This window comes from Hemicordylus capensis, chromosome 1, assembly GCF_027244095.1.
Source record: "Hemicordylus capensis ecotype Gifberg chromosome 1, rHemCap1.1.pri, whole genome shotgun sequence".
NCBI lineage: Eukaryota > Metazoa > Chordata > Lepidosauria > Squamata > Cordylidae > Hemicordylus > Hemicordylus capensis.
The window spans coordinates 4,826,013-4,847,399 of record NC_069657.1 but is presented as its reverse complement, the minus strand read 5'-3'; the positions used below and the strand labels follow the sequence as shown (position 1 = coordinate 4,847,399).

The window sequence follows — 21,387 nt, the reverse complement described above, 5'->3', positions numbered from 1 at the left end:
CTCTGGACCACATGAACAGGCTCCAAGTCGCATTCTCAAGGTGTCCTCTGACTCAGTGCCACCCAGTTGCCCAACGCAGGGCCATTCCAATGGAAGTTGTCAAAGTGGAGCCGGTGACACCGCATCAGAGAGGAAGAGGAAGTCTCTAATCACAAAGGACAGGCTGCCTGTGGGCCTGAAGGAAGCCTAATGAATGGAGACAGCTCCTGTCAGGTTAGATTTGGGGTGGGAAACGGTCCCTCCTCTTTGAACACCTGCACTCTCACATTCCTTTCTACTAAAACAAAGCTTACTTGGTAACTTGACAGCAGATTACGTAGTTTCACTACTTTTTAAAAAAATATTTTTCTAAACACACACACACACCCCCAACTAAATTCCAGTTAACATTTACATAGTTTGGGCGGGGGGGGGGGCTGATTATTAAACCATTCAACCAAAGTTATAACAGAAACAATGGAATGTTCACATTTCAGATTGAAGAAAACAACTAATAAGGACGTACATCACCACTAAATTTATCATTCCAAAATGTGATCAAACGATACAAAAAGTGTGAAGCCTACTCTGGGAATAGAAGCGGACCTGAGAAGGTAGCGAGCTTTTCTTTAAAAAGAAACCCTTGTCTTTCCTTCCAAAAAAACAGGAGGAGGGGGAGATTTTGAAGGGCTGATATCTCTTTAGGGGAGAAGTCCCAGACAGTGCGTCTGGTTTTTTTGCCAGGGCTTGTGTGTGTGCTCGGCCTGAGCTGGCCCTCAGTCTAACCATCTGCTGCCACCACTACTGGACTTTTAGCTAGTGTGCCCGGTCCCACTCCGAGTCACTGAACCCTCTTTCAAAAACAATATCAAAACTTAGTAGTGTGGTAAATAAAATGGGCAGGTAGGCGTGAGATGGGACTAATATAACAGACACAGCAGTAAAACAGTATAAAAACAAAAACGGGTTTACTATTATAAAAGGTTGCAAAAACTCAAGATACAGTACAAGTACAAATGCTGAAAAGTTCAGTTGGCAAGAGTATGAGAGCTCAAAATACAAAACAGCAAGCTTGCTACCCTCCTCAGTCAAGGCCTAGCAGTTTCTAGTAGGACCAGCTCCATCACGGCTACCTTCCCTAGCAGTTTCAGCCTCGACCCAGCTGGTGTTCCAGCCCTCCAGCTCACACAACACTGTATCTTACCACCTGTGAATATATAGGTCATACAGTAAGTATGTCAAACATCCAGGAACAAGCCAACTTAGTATTAACTTCAAAATTTGGAATAGATTGATCAAATCTGGATTCATATCACTCTACTGCAGGCCTGCACAACATAAGGCCCGGGGGCCGGATCTGGCCCGTGGGGACTTTTTTGCTGGCATCAGGGCTGGCCCAAAGTATTGTGGTGCAAAATGCCACCTTGCCCCATGGACCTGGTGGGGGTCAGGCCCCTTTCAAAACTGACCTTTCAGGCCTACCAAGTCATGGTTGGTTCCGGCCCACCAAGGTATTTGTCAGGACTCATACTAGGATCAGTCAGGACTCATACTAGGTAGAAAGATGCCAGTTAATATTAAATGCTTAATTAATATTATTAAGAACCTAGTATGAGTCCTGACTGATCCTCATCTATAGGAGAAGATATTACCTTGCTCAGTCTGCTTGCTGTGTAAAGATAAAGTGTGCTGTCGAGTCAGTGTGGACCCCTGGCGACCACAAAGCCCTGTGGTTGTCTTTGGTAGAATACAGGAGGGGTTTACCATTGCCATCTCCTGCGCAGAATGAGATTTCAGGTTCTTAATAATATTAATTAAGCATTCAATAAAACAAAAAGGAGCTTTAAACTTTTTATATGCCCCAAAGCCTTTGATCATGTGGAAAGATCTTACTTGAAAATGATTTAGCAGCTTTTGATATCAGTAGAAACCTGTTATACTGGATTCAATTAATGTATCAGTCACCTAAAGTGAGCGTTTTAACTAATGGATGTACATGACTCATTTAATCTTCACAAAGGAACAAGACAAGGATATCCCTCCTTCTCCATTATTATTTTCATTAATGATTGAATCTTTGGGTAGAAGTAGAAGTAATAATAAGATTACTAGCATTGTTATGGGAAAGCAAGAACTGAAAATGAGTATGTATGCAAATATTGTGGTGTTAACTTTTGCTGATTCCCTTAATAAACATTTCAATTTCACTTGATATGCTTGGACAATTTAGCCTAATTTCTGGTTATAAATTAAATCATATTAAGTGACTGTATAGCTTTTAATTTAGATGAGGAAGTGAAACACTAATAGCATTTTAGGGGATTAAACATAGATGAACTCCAATTAAATATCCTAGAATCAGGATTCAGAAGGATTTGGAAATGTTCACCAAAAAATGAGAAACTCCAGTTAGAGGTAAAGGTGAAACTCTGAACTATCCAACCTCCTACACTCACAGTTGAGGGAAATGGCCGTAATAAAAATGTATTACCAAATATGCTTGTTTTATTTATGAAGACTCCATATATCTGTAAATCTGAGATCATGAATCAATTGCAGAAAATTATCTTGAAATTTGGCAGAATTTACACATGTGGCTAAATCCGTTTTATATAAGTATTTAAAGCATATTGGGATTGGGTTATCTAATAATTTAGAATACTACAAAGTGATAGTTTCAATTTCTGATTAGTAAATATTGCCTAACAACAACTAAGGCTGAACAAAGGAATTGAAAATCCCTCTTGTAAAGTTACTGTGGTATAATTCTTTAAAAAAAATTAATATTGTAGGAAATTATCCTCAGCAGCGATTTTACTTATGTGGACCAAATCTGAGGAGAGAGTGATCTGCACACAGCACTGAAGAGGATCCTTAAGTGGAAGCAAAGCTGCAGGAATACCCAGTGACACTGTAGAAGAAGTCACATGAGGAACATTGGGAAATGTAGTCCTTCCCAGGACTCTCCCCAGAGAGCTCCACGGGAAAACTGCTGAAAAGGACTACATTTCCCAGCACTCCTCATGCTGTTTCCACAATGTCACTGAGGCTTCCTTTGCTTCCCGGTGCTGTGCAAGGACAGTTCTGTACAGAGGTGAGCCGGGGTGGTGGGGAGCGAAAGCCCCCACATGGGGCCAGGTGCAAATGTTTCCGCTTTGATGCCTCAAACCCGAGTCTTTGCACAGACCTAGTGATCAGTGCTGGAAATGTCAAAAGACTAAAGCAGGTACCATGCGTATTTTCTGGACATGTCCTCTCCACTAATTTCTTTTGAATGTAAGTTGTGAGCAAAGCAGATGTGACAGGTTATGATGTTTCTTACGCTCCCAAAACTGTATCATTTGGTTATGTGAAGGACATTGCACTTACAGAGTACAACTTAGAGTTAGTTTGTTGCCTGTTACAGCAGCCAAACTCTGAATCATTTCCCTTTGGAAATCCTTCTGCTACACATGCTATTTAAGTGGTATGCATTAATTTAGGACACAGAATTACTGACCAAATTAACATACCATTGGCAGGCAAAGGAAAATACAGATGCAGATACATGTGTGAGAAACTGGATTTTATTCATTAATTACTGCAATATAAATTTTATTGGTAATATTCATCCATACAATACATGTTCATTTTTGTAGATCTGCATCATTATTAATTAATCTTTGTATTGTGCTAATTTAAAAAACTTCAAATGCTATTTATTTAATTAATGTATATACTGCCTAACTCCAAAGGCTCTATTATTCTCTAATAATACTTAATATGTATTAATCTTACCAGCTCAGCTGTTTTAAAGTACCTGAATGTACAGAAAACAAACTGATGAAGTATTTGTTATCTTAGGGGGGGAAATGACTAAGGGGAGATGAGACAGAGGTGTATAAAATTATGAAGGCTGTGGAGAAAGAGTAATTTTTCTCCTTCTTTCATAACACTGGAACCAAAGGCCATCCCATGAAACTGAAGGCCAGGAAATTTAAGACCAACAAAAGGAAGCACTTTTTCCACACAGCACCTGATTAATCTATGGGATTCTCTGCCACAAGATGTGGTGACAACCACCAGCCTGGATGGCTTTAAGAGGGCCTTATAAGATTTAATGGCGGTCTATCAATGGCTATGGGCCACCTCCAGCATCCGAGGCAAGACGCCTTGGAATACCAGTTGAAGGGGGACCAACAGCAGGAGAGGGGGCATGCCTTCACCTCTTGTTTGTGGGCTTTCCAGAAGCAAATGGTGGGCCACTGTGTGAAACAGGATGCTGGACTAGATGGACCTTGGGTCTGATCTAGCAGGGCTGTTTTTATGTTTTTAAGTGCACGTGTGATGACTAACACTCATAAGACAGAAAATAACATGAACTGATGTAAAATACCTCGGATATTTCAAAGTTCAACAAATCAACTCAATGTTTTGACAAATTAGTCTAAACGAAACCCCTCCAAAGCTCTTTTATAGTATATGTTAACGTTGACAGCAAAGCTATTGCTCATAATTCATCATCCCATTCATAAATAATGAGGACACTTTCGTTCCTCCATGTGGTTCCAATAAAGACTCTGACAGCCATAAGGAAACAAGTTACTAGCTTGAGATCTTCTTTAAACACCTCATCTTGGATATAAGCAAAAAGCAGTGATCTCGGATTACATGTTAAAGAATACCCTCTAATATCATGAATCTTTTGTAAGATCTTTTTGTAAAACCCCTTGATCAATGGACATTTCCAAAGCATATGGTGCAAATCTGCTGCTGCAGATATGCATTTCCAACATTTATCAAATAAAAGCAGACTTTATTATTTTATTATTATTTTACATTTTATATCCCGCTCTTCCTCCAAGGAGCCCAGAGCAATGTACTACATACTTAAGTTTCTCCTCACAAGAACTCTGTGAAGTAGGTTAGGCTGAGAGAGAAGTGACTGGCCCAGAGTCACCCAGCAAGTCTTATGGCTGAATGGGGATTTGAACTCAGGTCTCCCCGGTCCTAGTCCAGCACTCTAGCCACTACACCAAGCCAGCTCTCTCCTTGATATTGATATTGACTTGATATTGCCCTCACAATGACAGATCTGACATACCAGGAGCGGTTGATGGTATCACACAATGTGACTGTGGCGCCCCTGGCTTTGCTTCCCTGGAAGATGGTGCAAGCAAAGGGGGCAGATGTTCGTCTGAGTCTTCTCTACTACTATGAATATTTCTATATGGCTCTTCATCCAAAGTTCTCAAAGCGGTTTACATACAAAAAGAAATAATACATAAATAAGTGGTCCCCTATCCCCAAAGGGCTTGCAAAATAAAAAGAACATAAGGCAACAGCCACTAGAGGGATGCTGTGCTTGAGAAGGATAGGGCCAGTTGCTCTCCCCCTGCTAAATATAAGAGACTCACCACTTTAAAAGGTGTCTCTCTGCTCAGCAGGAGTCAAAATGGAGGGGTCTCCCCAGTCCCTCCTGCTGCCACTGATGCTTAGAATGGATTCCTAGTATTGTAGGGTGCCTCTGGAGTACCCTCAGTAGGCCTCACAGCAGTGCTGTAAAGCAGACCACCCATGCTACCATCTTGCCCATACTACAGATGCAGCCAGGGGCTGCTTAGGCCAAGAGAGTAGCAGCTGAACTTCAGGCCACCTTGCAAATTGACAACCAAGGGAAGACCAGGACCAAGGACCTCCCAGGTCACATTCTTTGCTGCTACCCGATATCAACCGGCACAGCCATCTTCTCCCCACTGCAACTGCCCGACTCCCATTCCTTTCCACCCATCCTCTCTGCAGCAAAGAGCCCTTGGAGAGCTGCCAGGGGTCGCAAGTGACAGTACTTGGCTAGGGGGACCCCTATCAGGCAGCTTCATATATTCCTTCCAGGAAGAGCACCAGGGCAACCAATCCAGAGCCAGGACAACCACAGGAGCACTCCCCAGCCAAGGGCAAGGCTACTTCCGTTCTAGACAGACTCCGAAATGGTGCTTGCAGGATTCTGCATATCTCATGCCAGCTGCCAGTTATAAAGCTCTTGCATAATCTGATTCTGCCACTTGCAAGCTATTCTTAACCTGGGGATAAACTGGCATTGGGTTAATCAGGCCCTATAAATGCCACCTTCCCACAAGAACAGGACAAAAATACTTCCACCTTCTTTAAGAGGGTCAGATATGCAGAAGGCAGCAGTAAGCATGATTTTAGCCAGGAACACCCTTGCTAAAGTGCCATTGTGGCTGGAGCTCAGTGTTCCGGCGGGAAGAGGGATTCCCAGGTGTCGCTGACTACAACTTGCATAATCCCCAGCCAAAGGCCATTGTGGCTGGGGATTGTGGGAGTTGTAGTCCGCAACATCTGAGAACCCCTCTGACCACTGGAACACACTGCTGGAGAGGATGGGAGCTGTAGTCCAACAACATCTGGGGCCCCAACTTTGAGGGGAAACCCTGAAGTAGTAGTCTTCATAATGCTTCTGCTGCAACCCACTAGGTCCCCTGTGGCACTGTAAATAAATCTAAGTATGTGGAACTAAAACAAATGCAAGCTCTGCGCAGTTTGTTCCATGGCTCTCCCTTTCCTTTTATCTCCCAGCTTGTGCCTAGTTCGGACGCTGCACCCACAAGCAAGTCTCTGGTCCTTGAGAGCGGAATGCAAGCCCCTTTGAGCAGAGACCGCTCCTTCCATGCTTTGAAAAGAGCCACACACAGATTGCACTATGTAAAGAATAAGCCTGTAGCATCCAGACTAGGCCAGTCATGACAAAACACCACTGAGATCAATGAGACAAGATAGTCATGACCAACTGGAGTCCCGCTAATTTCCATGAGACTTAGTCATGACTAACTTAGTCTGGACGTCCATGCTTGTACATTCTGTTGTGACAATTAGCACCCCCAACCTACTGAAGGCAGAGCTATCCTATCCCTGTGCCATGGAAAGTCAACTTTCCTTCCATCCGAATGAGACTGACAAATGAGCATATATATATATATATATATATATATATATATATATATATATATATATATCAGTTTCTCCGCATAACAATGCTTCCTAAACCTGACTGAAGATGGTTGAGCAAACAGCCATCACATGCCCTGGAGGCAATGCTGATCCGAGATGTAGTCACATCACTAGCTCCTCCCAAGTGATCTCCCCAGTTCTCACATTAGTGGGACAGCACAGGAAGCGGCCATGCAGAAGCGACAGCCAGACTGCAAAGACATCAAGATCCAGGCCTTGGCCTAGCTGGGCAATCCTCTGGCTTCCAAGACTTCCCTTGCCAGCTCTAAAGGACCAGGAACTTGCCAGTGGGGATGTTTTTTAAACGTACTTCATAAGAACAGCCCTGCCAGATCAGGCCCAAGGCCATAACATTTTCTAAATCTGAATTTCATATTTTAGACTGATTTTATATAGTTAAAAAACAAAACCCATCTGCAATTCAAAGTTCAGGATACAATACAATTAAGCAGTTTTGGTGGGGTTTTTTAAATGAAAGCTACATTTCTGAAAATATGAAATTCTAAACCAAGAAGTGCATTTCCTTGTAACTGCAGAAGCACTGAATCAGAATGAGTGTCCAAGGCACACAAGCACAGCTTTGAATGCTGGATCATCCCATAGCTTTTACTGAGTTTTATCCCAGAGCACTGCTGGGCCCCCTGTGCAAAGACTGTTGAAGCACAATTATGCTAGATGTTTGAGCAGGTTGAACAGATCCCATGAGAAAGGAGAGCTGGTCTTGTGGTAGCAAGCACGGCTTGTCCCCTTAGCTAATCAGGGTCCACCCTGATTGCATATGAATGGGAGACTAGATGTGTGAGCACTGCGAGAGATTCCCCTCAGGGGAAGGAGCCACTCTGGGAAGAGCATCTAGGTTCCAATTTCCCTCCCTGGCATCTCCAAGGTAGGGCTGAGAGAGATTCCTGCTTACAACCTTGGGGAAGCTGCTGCCCGTCTGTATAGACAATACTGAGCTAGATGGACCAATGGTCTGACTCAGTAGAAGGCAACTTCCTAGGTTCCTATGAGCATCTACCAATATTCACAAACCCACATTTTGATGCAAACCCAGACACAACCAACAAGCTTGTATTCCTCAGGAGCAGCAGCCGCTATTTTCCATTTCTGAGGGCAATAACATCCAAACAAGAATGCTACATCAAAAATAGCACACATCTACGATCATAAGGCACATCCACAAGACAGTTCTGAAAAGAGGGTGTAGCATCAAAAACGGATTTCTAGGAACCCAGGCAGCTAAGCTCTTAGGACTTTTCCAGCACTGGGAAAGTTGACGCACGTCCAGTATCCTACAATCAGTGTATTGCTGCAATTTCATTCCAAGCTACTACCAGGGCTCTTGCACACCACTTCAACCATCGGAGGGAGGGAATACCTTTGTTTGGGGTCTTTTTCATTTAGAAAAAAAAGGCAAAAAAGTTTATTAAATGATGCATGGTATGGAGAAACAGAAGAGAGAGACACATTTTTCTCCCTCTCTCATAACAGTACAATTCAGGGTCACCAATGACAATGATTGGCAGGAGATTCAGCACAGACAGCAGAAAACACTTCTCCTACAAAGCATGATTAATTTATGGCACTGGCTGCCACACAATGATGCCGATAGTCACTAGCTTATATGGCCTGAAAAGAAGAGAACTTTCCAGTAGATTGTGCCCCTCGGGGTCAGATCCATCTGCCTCCCACTCTGCTGCTGCTCTTAATGGCACCCCAAATCCACCGCCAAATCCTTTTGCCTCATGGTAGGACTGCATCAGAGTATCACATATAACGTGAGCTGATACCCAGTCACATACAATCAAGTCAAATGTCTGAATGGGTGCATTCAATGAAGAGCTGGAGTGTGCAGATAGAAGGCAAAATCAAGGTCTGTTACTTATATCACAGTGATGAAAGGTGACCTGCTTGTATGAAAAACCACACATACGTGTGCATGTTCTTCAGGTTTAGGGAATTCATGAGAATCCTAAATGGATGGCGGCAGCCTTGGCCTCCACGCTCCCAGCTCCTCCAATTCCAGCCAGTTTTCAAAATAAGAGATTTCTCAACCCCGCTCTTTCCACTGAACTTAGCCCAGCTGTCTGTCTCTTTCCTCAGAGGTGGATCAGGCAGCCTGCCTTGCTTCCAATCCCGTTAGCTGAAGAGGAAAATTCTGAGGGAATTCTCCTCTATGGGCCCTTTCAAGAATCGCCATTTGTCCGATATGAATTAAGGAGATGGCATCCCACCCGCTCCAAAGCCAGTGCTGAGCAGAGGAGGGTGCTCAGCAGGACCAGGAAGCTTGGAGCCCCTGAAAGCCAGAACGTGAAATTGGGCATCGATCACCACATCCCTGCAATTTCAGCACAGTTTCACAAACACGCGTTGAGAGAACAATAAGCCAGAACAGGAAGGGATGCCAACTTGTCCAATGGCAAAAACTGGCAAATAATATATATTTAAGTCTTGACTGGTATAATCTAAGAATGTATTTCAGATTTACCAGTTAATACTGTAACAACTGTTTATATATCGCTGTATCACCATGCAAGAAACCATTTCCACCAACTGAAATCTAGCTCCCTGCCCTCATGCTGTAAACAGCTTGAGCTACTTTATTGCTAGAGAAAAGAACACTTATCTATTTTGAAGAATTGGTTTGTTTATTGGTTGGTGTATGAGAAATGAAGTTATACTTTCCAATGACCTACAGAGACCCAGTTTTGCATCAACAATTCTGCCACTTAAATTAGCTGAATGCACATACTAGAATACGCCGGGGGTGGGGGGGGTGGGGAGTTTAAATTATTTTATTTTTAAGAAGGAATTCTGAATATAATAGTATTTTAACTGTTATTGTTCACATCAGTAATTCCAAAATGACATCATGCCCAAAAGAAGCAGAAGATCTTTCTCAGATTCAGATTTACTACTATTCACGTTTACTATATATGGCGGTTATTCAATAAAATGAATAATGTTTGAAGTTGAAATCCTACAAATTTCAAAGTGTCCTTTTACTTGGCTTCTGCAAGCACATTAATTTTAAAAACCCTCTACGACATAGACAGGTGGCGCTCGAATAGCAGTTTTCCCCATTCAGCGGCCACCTCCCCATTTACCAATGATACCAATCAGGGGGGTGGTAATTTGGGTTTTTCACGGCTTTCAAACCCCCTAACTAAACTGGCATGCAGTTTAAATGGCCAGCCTCCTCACTTCTCAGCTGGCGCATGGGGAAGTTTAAGGAAATGGAGCGAGAGGCACAGGCTGCTCCATCGACTCTTGCCTCTTGCACGGCTTCTTTGAACTTCCCACACCTCTGATGCTTCTTAGCAGGCATGTGGGGAGCTTTAAAGTTTAAATAACCACTCTCCCTGCACTGGCTGCTCCATCCACTCTCACCACCAGATTGGATTGCTTAGCTAAGGAACTTAACCCCAGTTTTTGGATTAGGTCAGGCACTCCAATATCACGGTTTCTGAAAATGTTACCCCCATGATATTGGAGGGCCTCCTGGATTTCATTTCTTGAACTTCCCTAGCAGTGTGATCTATGCAAAATGATGTTGCCTGGTCAACAGCGGGCCACATGTACTAATTTAAAATATTTATATCGCTTTATCATTAAAAGTACCAAAGTGGTTCAAAACAGTAACGTATTTGTATTCTACATGTGTTTGTTATAAAATAATCATCATCATCATCTCATCAGAATACTGCTATACCAAAATAAAATTTAAAAGGGCGGGGGGAACCCACTAAAGTGGGTTAGATCATACCGTCCAGTTAGATTATATCAGATGGCCCTTCTGTCGGTCCCTGATTTCTGAGATGTTCAGGGCTCTAAGGCCCAGGAAAGGGCCTTTTCGGTTGCTGCCCCACTCCTTTGGAACTCTCTCCCCCTACAGATCCGGCTAGCCCCTTCCTTACCGATCTTCAAATCGCTATTGAAGACTTTTCTTTTTCGCCAGGCTTTTGCCCTGTAGTTTATTTTTCTGTTCTTTGGTAGTTACCTTAGTTTTTAATTCAGAATGTAATTTTTAATGTTGCCTGTTTGCACCGCCCAGAGTCTTCGGAGTGGGCGGTATATTAAATGTAATAAATAAATTAAATAAAGTGGCAACTCCCTTTCAACTCCCTTCTATTGGTGGTGTGAGGGTCACAAGTGACCAGTCACTGCATGCCAGTATGGGAGGGTAGTGCTGACTAGTGCAGAACTGTACCCAACCTCCATTTTTGCTGCAGGTGGTGGAAATGGTTTGGGGCTTTAAAAGGGGCTTAGACAAAATCATGGAGGACAGGTTTATCAACGGCTCCTAGTCTGGTGGCTGTGGGCCACCTCCAGCCTCAGAGGCACAATGCCTCTTAATACCAGTTGCAGGGGAGCAACAGCAGGAGAGAGGGCATGCTCATACCTCTTGCCTGTGGGCTCCCCAGAGGCATCTGGTGGACCACTGTGTGAAACAGGATGCTGGACTAGATGGGCTTCCTTGGGCCTGATCCAGCAAGGCTGTTATGACTTTCCCACAACCTGTAGCTTTTTTGAAAGTTTTCAAGAAGGGGTGCAGTATGAGTGGTGGCCACAAGTATTCTTTCTTTTACAGAAAATGCCATCTGCACAGCATTTTCTACAAACACCACTGCCACATTTGAAAATCTGCCAAAGCACCCCACTCCCAGCCTCCCACTCTCAGGAGCCCACAATTCAGCAACACTGTTGGAGGCAAAATATTTTGGACCACCACTCTGTATTACAACCTTCCCTAGCTTCCACGCCCCTAATTTCTATGCACGCTGCCAAAAGTTTTATAATACTTAGGAAATCCACACGACAGACTTCCTGGCTCAAGCTGTTCAGGCTATTTGCCAGAAAAGGGTAGCAAAGAAGTTGTCAAATGGCAGTGGGAATGGTCTCTTCCAGTTGCAGTGGAGAGGCAGAGAGAATGAGCTATCCGTCAAGAAGTTGCTGGCTGAAACCTCACTGAAGCTAAGAAGACACCAGATGGCAAGCTATTCTCTCTGTGCCTCAGTCTTCCGTCCACAATATGGGGATAATAATACTGACCTAGCTGACAACACTGTGTAAGGATAAGAAATCTACATACATGAAGCACTTTAAACACTTAAAGGTGTTGTGTGGCTGCATTGTGCATGCATGCGTACATGTGAAGTACCATTATCAAAAATTATCATTATCTATCTATCTATCTATCTATAATTCTCTAAGGTGTACCCATTGCTAATCCTATGTGTGGCAGCTCTTGTGAGAGTTCGCGAACAGAAGCACCATGGTGATTGGGCAGTGGGGATTCCATATGCAGATAGGGAGGAGGAGCCTGTGGCACCATGATGATTGGGCAGTGGGGATTCCATATGCAGATAGGGAGGAGGAGCCTGTGATGGTTAAGGTCAGTTGGAACGCAACTGTTACTGGTCGGAAGATGTTCTTGATTGTAGAGGAGAGGAATCTATCTATGTATATAATTCTCCTGGGTGTGCCTTGGAATGTGCGTCCCAGCACTCAGCTGATTGGCTGGGCGGCAGACGCGCCTGATTGGCTGAGGCGCACCCAGGAGAATTGACCGCCATGGTGGCGGGCCCTGCCGTGGAGGCAAAGCCCAGGAGGGGGGAAAGAAAGTGAGGGGGGCAGAAGTGGTGGTGGGGAGGAGGAGAGGTGGCTGGGCCCGGAAGCGGAGACTGGGGCAGGTGGTGGGGGGAAGAGGTAACCGCCAGCCCCAAAGAGCACACGGATGCTCTGTGTGGGGTTGGCTAGTATATACATAAAAGGATAGTGGGGTAGCCAGGTCTGCAAAGAGATGAATCGTGAGGAAGGAAAGAGCCCCTTCAAGAGAAGGAGGCTGCTGTTGTGTGAATTAGATAAGGAAACAAGATGAACAAGATCTGTTAAATCGGGAAGGGAGAGAGAGAGAGAGAGAAGAAGGGAGAGGAAGAGAGAAAGAAGGCTGAGCCCAAGCCTGTAAGCGGCCTGAGGGGAACGAGCGGCCATGGTGGCACCTATTGGAAGCAAGGAAGGGCCCAGTCAACCACTGCTGCCGTTTGGGGCTACTGAGGCCATTGGCAGAGGGAGGCAGGCAAGCAGGCAATGGAAGGACCTGGACTTGTCAGCGGCCTGAGGGGGACGAGCAGCCATGGTGTGACGGCAGCAGCGAGAAAGAGCCTGGTCAACCGCTGTTACTGATCCTGTGGGGAGGAGCAGGAGCGGGTCTCGGGTGGGGATGTATCTAGGGCTAGGGGGCTGCAGCTTGGCCAATAGGTGCCAGCAACACTGCAGCTGCGACCAAGAAGGGGGGGTGAGGGGGACTGAGGAGTGACCAAGAGGGGTGACATCCGGGCAACAACCAGATGGAGGAGGAGGAGCAGAAGTGCGGCTCAGGCGAGGGTGGAGAGATCTCTGAGGTGAGGGAGACTGTGGCAGGGGGTGAGGGGAGAAATCAAGTACTAGCACACAGATGCTCGGTGAGGGTTAAGCTAGTTATTTATTCACTCTCACCTTGTAGACATCTCCATACGTGCCACTGCCCACTCGCTGGACGAGTTCATAGTCTTGCTGCGGATTCCGCCGCATTATATCTCCACTGGGGCGGGTCAGAGGTTCCATCATCCGTGAAGAGACTCTCCCCTCCTTCCCGCCAGAGGGGGAACAGGGACAGTGTGCAGTTCTCTCCCTTCCCCACTTCTGGGTCTCCAATATCAAGTCAGCGAGGCCCTCAAGGTCCTAGCAAGGCGATCCCCCAGCAGCACTCATGGCCCTGCTCCACTCTTCTTTAGGCCTGAAATAGTTAAAAAAAGTTTCCGTGAACGTCGGGTTCTATACAACAGTCACTTTGGTGCCTGCGGCAGGAAATCCAAGTGGGACTCTAAATCAGCTAATTAACATGGGGCACAATTGCCTGGGAAGTTCTCCTGGGCTTGCCTAATTGAAACAAATGGTGCTTCATTCACTCCAACGAGAGTCCTTGCACAGGAGAACTTCCTAGAGGGTTGCATCTCCTGGGTGAGATGGGTCCACCTTCCATCTTTTAAGGGTGCCTGTAGGGGCCACTTCAGAAGAACATAGGAAAAACATTGCAGAATCAGGCCCAAGGCCCATCGTGTCCAACCTCCTGCTTCACACAGTGGCCTGCCAGGTACATCAGGGAAACCCTCAAGTGGTGGAAAGAGGGCAACTGCCCCCTCCGATCCTGATGGAAATACCTCGTTATCCCAGATAGTAGATATGGATAGCAATTTGTCTGTTCCCTTTTAAAAATCATCTAGATTGGTGGCCGTCACCACATCTGGTAGCAGGGAATTCCATAGTTCCACGACACATGATGTAAGGACGTACTTCCTTTTGTCTGTCCTGAATCTCCCGGCATTTAGTTTCAAAGGATGTCCCCAGGTTCTAATATTGTGAGAGGAAGAAAACTTCCCATCTTAGAATAACAGAATCTGAGAGCTGGAAAGGACCTTAGGAGTTTTCTAGTCCAATCCCACCCCCTCTTGTTCAGCACTTCCCCAACAGCCATTCAGCTTCTGTGTGAAAACCTCCCACGAGAGAGAACACACCAAAGTACAAGGCAGACTGTTCCACTGTCAAGCAGCTCTTACAGTTAGGAAATTCTTCCTCTTGTCTAGCCTAAACCTTGTAATTTCAATCCATGATGTCTAGTCCTGCCTCAGGGTAGGATGCCAACTTGCCCCAGGGTACAACTGTCTCTGTGCAAAGACAGGAAAAGCATCCTCATCAAGCCTGTAAAACAGCTAGTTCTGAGTAATAACAATATATACTTCCAACAACCTTTCAAGACAGGATGCTCTTATCATCCCCTTATTACAGAGGAGAGTTAGTAGCTGAGGCGAGCCTTGAACCAAGGACTGATCTAGATCACAGCTCATCCATAGCCACTACACATAGGCTGGATTCAGACGCAACACAAAACCATGTCTTCCATTATATCTGAACCCCAAGCCTTCCCACAAAGCAAGGTTTGCTTGGGGCTAACAAACCAGAATCTGAAATCATGGTTTGAAGCTAGCTTGCAAATCACAGTTTGCAGGCATTGTGGTTACATGTGAATCCACAGATCATTACAATCCACAGTGAGGGCCATTGCATTGCCTTAAGAGGCTGCTGCACTGTGGAGAGGAGAGTGAATTTATGAAGCAGAATCCTGAGCAGATGGGGAACGAAAGCAGAGAAGCAGCTCTAAAACTCCTTTGGCAGCAGGTTTGCCTGCTGTCTGCCTCAAAGCTGAAATCATGGTGCAGGTTGTAAGTGCAGTTAGCACAAACCAGAGCTTCACTGTGGCCGCATTTGCACGTAACATTGAACCGTGGGTCCCACTGACCCGCGGTTCCGCTGCCCACCCCATCCCCGCTCTCCTGTCCGAATTCAGACGTAACGGAGAGCAGGGAGCCTGCAGTCAGCGAGACTGCAGAGAGGAAGGAGAACTGACTATGCGGGCTTCCTTCTTGCATGAAGGTCAGCCCGCACAGCCAATCAGAGCCAGAGAGAGGGAGGAGCTTCCTCCCTCAACTGCAGTCACAGGGAATTCAGCCTGCTGTTCCAAATTCAGACATGACGCAGGTTGCATTTAACCTTGGGTTGGGGCGACAGAACTCACTACAGCCCGAGGGATCAAACTGGAGTTCAAAAAAGAAACCCTCAGGTCGGTCGCCTCGCAGAACTGGAGTTTCCCGTATTTGGATGTGCAGGTTTGGCAACCTCTGGACCCTTAAACTCCGGTTTTGCGTTATATGTGAATGTGGCCATTATGTCTGAATCCAGCCAATACGTTTGCCAAACTAAAGGTTACAATGGCTCATTGTTAACATCCTTTACTATATACAGGGATACCAAATTGTGACTGAAATGCATCAGAGTCTACACTTCTCTGCTTCATTAAATCTATTCCTGACACTCATGCAGGTCTTTGTTATTTAAAGTAAGCGCATTCTCACAGCCTTAATGCTACAAAATTGCTCTTTCAATGGAAACCAAGATTCTCAGGATGCTAAATGCCCTGGTCTGTGCTCACACAGCGAGACTGTGAATTTGCAATATAGCTGCAGCCCTATAGTGGCAGGAGGAGAGGAGGCAGTGTCACTTCTAGATAACTGACAAGAACCACTACAGTTGTGTCAAGGTCCCTTCTGAACTATGACATAAACACCAGCTGCAGTCAGTCTCTCTGCACAAGTCAGCTAACCACTTTGGCCCCTCTATAGATGTCATAGGGACAGAGAAAGCTGCCCCATACTGAGGCAGACCCTTTGTCCATCCAGCTCAGTATTGTCCACACAGACCGGCAGTGGCTTCTCCAGGGTTGCAGGCAGGAGTTTCTCCCAGCCCTATCTTGGAGATGCTGCCAGGGAGGAAACCTGGAACCTTCTGCATGCAAGCACAGAGATGCTGCTCCCAGAGCGGCCCCATCCCCTGAGTGCAATATCTTAACAGTGCTCACACATGTGGCCTCCCATTCAAATGCAAACTTGGGGAGACCCTACTGTGCAAAGGGGACAAGTCATGCTTACTATCACAAGACCAGATTTCCTCCCTAATTAACCCTTACCAAGACTACAACTCCTGTCATCCCTGACTACTGGCCACTGTGGCTGGGGAAGACGGGAGTTGTAGTCCAGCAACAGCTGGAGGGCCCGAGTTGTGCAGGCCTGCTCTAAAGCCACGCGGACAGAGCTGTCGGTCACCTTGGAATGATTCCAGCTGTAGAGGGCAAATGCGGGTCAGAGGCCTCCTCGGGCATGTGGGTCACAGCTATCTAGGAATGTGCAAAGAGGAAACGAGGCAGCAGCAGCTAAGTTGCTGAAGGTACGTCTACCCAGGAGTCCAGGTTGGTGCCTCAATGCAGCACAAAACAGGAGAGAGGGGCAAGTGCTGGGGTCCAAATGCCAGAAAGCTGGAGAGAGGGCTAGAGCAGACCAGGCAACCAAGCGGAATAGGCTTGGGGCTGCTTTCAACCAGCGGAAGCCTCGGCTGAAGCAGGCCGCTGACCCTTTGCCGGCAGGGCTCCTGGTTCAAGCCCTTTGGAAACGGACAGGAGCCAGACGTGAGCCAGGATTCCCCACACAGAATGAGTGAGGCCAATCAACACAAGACTCGTTCCCCAGGCCTCTCTGCAAGGAACGCTGGCTTCTACAGTCTACATCAGGGCAGCACCACTTGGGCCTTCCTACAGAAGACTACAACTCCCATAATCCCTGGCTATGGATCACTGCAGCTGGGGATGATGGGAGTTGTAGTCCACAGACAGCAGGGCTGAAGTTGGGCCGCCCTGAAGTAGGCTGCAGAAGCCAGGCAACTAAACACATACCCTTTACCTGAAGCTAGCTTCAAACCATGATTTCAGATTCTGGTTTGTTAGCCCCAAGCAAACTTTGGTTTGTGGGAAGGCTTGGGGTTCGGATATAATGGAAGACATGGTTTTGCGTTGCATCTGAATCCAGCCTATGTGTAGTGGCTATGGATGAGCTGTGATCTAGATCAGTCCTGGTTCAAGTCCCATGGTTTGTCTGCCATATCCCAAGCAAAGCCTGAGCACAGACCTCCTCCACCACAGACCTAGCAGAAACAGCCAAGGAAAGCGGCAAGGCAAGCTGGCAGCGCAGACAAAGATTAAAATGGCTATGGATTCTCCCAAAGAAGAAAAAACTCACATTTGCCAGCGGAAAATCAGGCTACACGTTTTTGAAAGAGCAAATGGCTACTCCTCCTCTGTTTGAAGAGCGTTTTTCTCAAACACGTGACCAAGGAGACACTCTTTACATAACAGCATGAGCTCCATTAGGGTGCATATTTGGCCTTATAACGTTTTAATACCACGGAGAAACCCACAGGATCCAGTTTGGAACGTCAGGGACCCCAAGGATGCTGCAACTGCACTGCTTACACGCAAAACTGATATTACCAAGCACAGAATCCAGCAACCTGAGCAGCTCAGCTTTTTAAAATGCATGTAATGCTCCTGGCCCTCAAGACTGCAAAGAGAGGCTTGAACGTGGTATGTACCGGACTTAGTCAAATCTTAGAAGCAGGGCTGCCAATGAGCTAAACAGTTAAGAAGGATCTGCCTTTCAAAATGGAACCTGCACATTAAGAAAGTGTGAAGCCTCAGAACTGAGTGGGCAAACATTACCTAAGAGCAACTGACCTCCCAGCCAGAAGGATTCAAAAAGGCCGCAGAGCACCAGAACCTAAACAGCCTCCATAAAAGCCCCTCCCCACCGAAAAAGCAAGTGAGCCCTTCACTTTTGGCCTGGCCTACCCAAATGAAGCAACAGAAGTTTGAGTTCATTAATTTACCCGTCAAAACTTGCAGGCGAGGAGCCAGAGAGCTGGATTTCCAGCTACCAGTAGGCAGGGCCTTAGCGCAGAGAAGACGACTAGGATATAGGGAGCCAAGTCATGCCAGTCGGCTTGCTTGGCTAACCTACAGAGGCTGCAGCCTCCAGCTTTTCTTGGCACAATGCTGGAGATTACCTGGATGCAGAGTTCCAGTGTGTTCAGCGCAGCAGAGTGCATCCAGCCTCCACTTCAGAGTTTGTAGCAGAATCCCCAACAAGCCCAAGACTCAATTGCTTTCGCATGACTCCTCGCACAGGATCTGACTGAACATATAAACAGGAGGCCTAAGAGAAACTCCGGCGAGCTGCAAAATGGCTTGAGGAGGAAGATTCCATAAGAGGGAATTAAAGCTTCTCAAGCCGCTTCCCTGGGAGCCAAGCTTTCACTATGTGTGTGTGTGTGTGTGTGTGTGTGAGAAAGTACAGCAGATGCCCTCCTCTGCCCCCACAAGAAGGGCTCTCCAACTGGGCAACAGAGACCCACGGACAGGCGGCCTGGAAGCCAAGGACGCGGCATCCCAAGGCAGAGGCAGTGCAAAAAGGCCCACTCTGGGTCTGCAGCTGGCAGCAGGCCGGTTCTGGTTTCCAAGGGAATCTTAGCAGCAGCCGCCACCGCCCCTTTCGGACCCACCAGCCTCCCCCACGGCTTCTCCCCGGAGCCAAGAAATCTGCACACACATTCACCACCTTACCATGCCACCCACTACTGGGGGAGCCACAACCGGGGCTCCCCTTCCAACAGGGGCTCCCCACAAGGCTTCTAATCCACAGTAGTCACCCACCCCAGGGGCAACATCAGGGAAGCAGGGAGGGGGGTGCAGGAGAAAAACCTTTGTCCTCCTCCTGTCCAGGTTCACACGGCCCTTCAGCCCCAACTTCCTCGGTCAGCAGCAGCAGCCGCCCTGCACTGCTTCCTTCACACTGGGCCGCCTGCTGCTGCTGCTGCTGCTGGAGAGGCATCTTCTGGTCCCAGCAGCTAGCTAGAAACCCTGGAGTGTGGTGTGTGTGTGTGTGTGATAGCAGAGGCCTCTTCTGCTCCTGGGCACAGAGGAATCGCAAAGAGCTCTCCCTCCTGTTGGGAATGCTCTCTGGTAAGAGATGCCCTTCCATTACAGCAGAGTGCACAGAGGCACAACCCAGCAGAGTCTGCCGAGGCATGCCTGTCTGCTGAGAGGAGAAGCAGCTTGGAGCCGGTTCATAGTTTCCAATCAATAGCAGGAGTCTTTATTAGTGAACTCCATTCCAGATAGGAAAGTGGAGGGATAGGCTCTCTGATCCAGCTAGCTAGCTGGATGCACGTGTGAAAGAGAGAGAGAGAGAGAGAGATCGGAGGGGCCTCGTCCGTTCCTTGGCACAGGAGGGTAAAGAGGAAAGAGCCCCCCCGCCGCCCCCCAGCTGCAGGTTCAGGGCAGCAGAGACTGATGCAGGCACAACCCCCGCACGGCGAGGCATGCACAAGTCTCCAAGTGCCTGTGTGTGTGTGTGTGTTGTGTTGTGTGTGTGTGTTGGTGTTGTGTGGTCCCTTCGATGACGGGCAGGCTGACCTCCGCCCGCCCGACCCCCCCCCCCCGCTTCACTCCTCCGGGCGGGTGAGCCGGCAACGACAACTCGACCCCACACTCGGTGGCGGAGCAGCGCCACTTCCCTTGGCCTCCGCTTCGCTTCTCGCGCGTGTAAACCCGAACGCCCTGGCCCGGGGGGCGGGGGGGTCCCGCTCTGGCGCCCCCCCCCCGCCCCAGCAAGCCCCCCCCCACCCTCCCTCCCGGCCCCTCCCCGCCGGCCCCGATCCCGCCCGGGCGCCTCACCTCTCTCCGGTCCCGGGCCCGCCTCGTCGTCGTCGTCGCCGCTCGGTCCGAGAAGCGGCAGCAGCAGCCGGAGGAGGAGGCCGAGGCCGCCGCCGCCGCCGCCGCTCTTTGTCCCCGCCGCGCTGGCCGGGGGTCGGCGGTGGAGACGCGCTGGGGCTGCCGGGGCCGCCGCCCGCCGTGGCGCCGATCCGGCCCGCCCTGGCCTAGCCCGGCTCTCGGCCTCCCGCCTCTCAGAACGCCGCTCGCTCGAAGCCGCCGCCGCCGCCGGGCCAGGGGAGGAGACCGGAGGAGCCGCCGCTGCTGCTGCTGCTGCCGCCGCCGGGGCCGCCTGCTTGCTCGCTGGCTGGCTGGCCGGCCTGCCTCCTTCCCGGTCCCGCCCTCGCCGCCTCCGCCGCCGCCGCTACCGAAGGGCCGCCGCCGCCGACCAGCCGGGCTGCTGAGGAGGAGCCACAGCGCCCCGAAGCGGAGGCCTGGCGTGGTGGCGCCGGCCGCCTCCCCCGCAACCCGCTGCCTTCCCCTCAGAGGCCGCGGCGGCGGCGGGGCCCGAAGCGCCCTCCTCGCTCCGGCTCACCCACCGACCGCGGCCCCGCAGGAGGAGCCCCAGCAGCGGCAGGCAGCCCCACCGGCTCCTGGCACGCGCCTTGCTCCGGATCTAGCTAATCCGGATCCATCACTGCCACGACGCGGCGTTCACACTCCGAGGCTCCGGATTCACTTGAAGGGATTAGCCCCGCGAACCTCTCCCGCTCACTCACGCCCCTGGGCCGGATCGTGTCGTTTGGGGGTGGATTAATCCGGAAGAGCCGCCACCCCGTGTCCGTCAAGCCATAAAACCAAACATATGGCCCCCCTCCTTTTAAGCTCTGCGGATGCTTCAATCCCAAATAAGAGTCGCTGGCGTGCCTGCCTGGCTCACGCTGGTCTATCAACCAATCTGCAGTACCAACCAGTCGGTGCTCCTCGTTAGACTAGAATGGCCAGTAGGGGTACTTCAGTCCCCCCACTCATTTCACTGAACTCCCCCAAAACATATGTTCCCCCCCAACTTTTTTTCCTCTTCCCCAAGAAACAAAATTTAAGCAAGGAGTTGCTCCTCAAACATTTGTCTCTGTCTGGAGGCCTCCACTCCCCATTAAGGACATGCACAAACCGGTTTGGAGGCCCTTTCACAGGCCTCCGAACCAGTTCAAACCCTGGCCAGCTTGAGGGGTCGACGGCGACGGTGGCTTTAAGGGTGAGGAAGG

At 48.4% G+C, this 21,387-nt stretch overlaps 1 protein-coding gene across 3 annotated transcripts in view; it reads right to left on the bottom strand.

Moving 5' to 3' along the window:
• Nucleotides 1-21,066, bottom strand: part of MAP4K5 (mitogen-activated protein kinase kinase kinase kinase 5) — a 126,083-nt gene extending 105,017 nt beyond the window's left edge. Inside the window, exons 1-2 of one of the 3 annotated variants that reach the window (XM_053271469.1) lie at nt 20,144-21,066; nt 13,486-13,765 (exon numbers count right to left, since the gene is read on the bottom strand). In XM_053271469.1, coding sequence (XP_053127444.1) covers nt 13,486-13,596 — 111 coding nt within the window. In that variant the 5' untranslated portion in view covers nt 13,597-13,765; nt 20,144-21,066. The remainder of the gene's footprint in view (nt 1-13,485; nt 13,766-20,143) is intronic. The other 2 variants (XM_053271478.1, XM_053271461.1) reach the window with 2 other exon arrangements.
• Between the last annotated feature and the right edge of the window lie 321 nt (nt 21,067-21,387).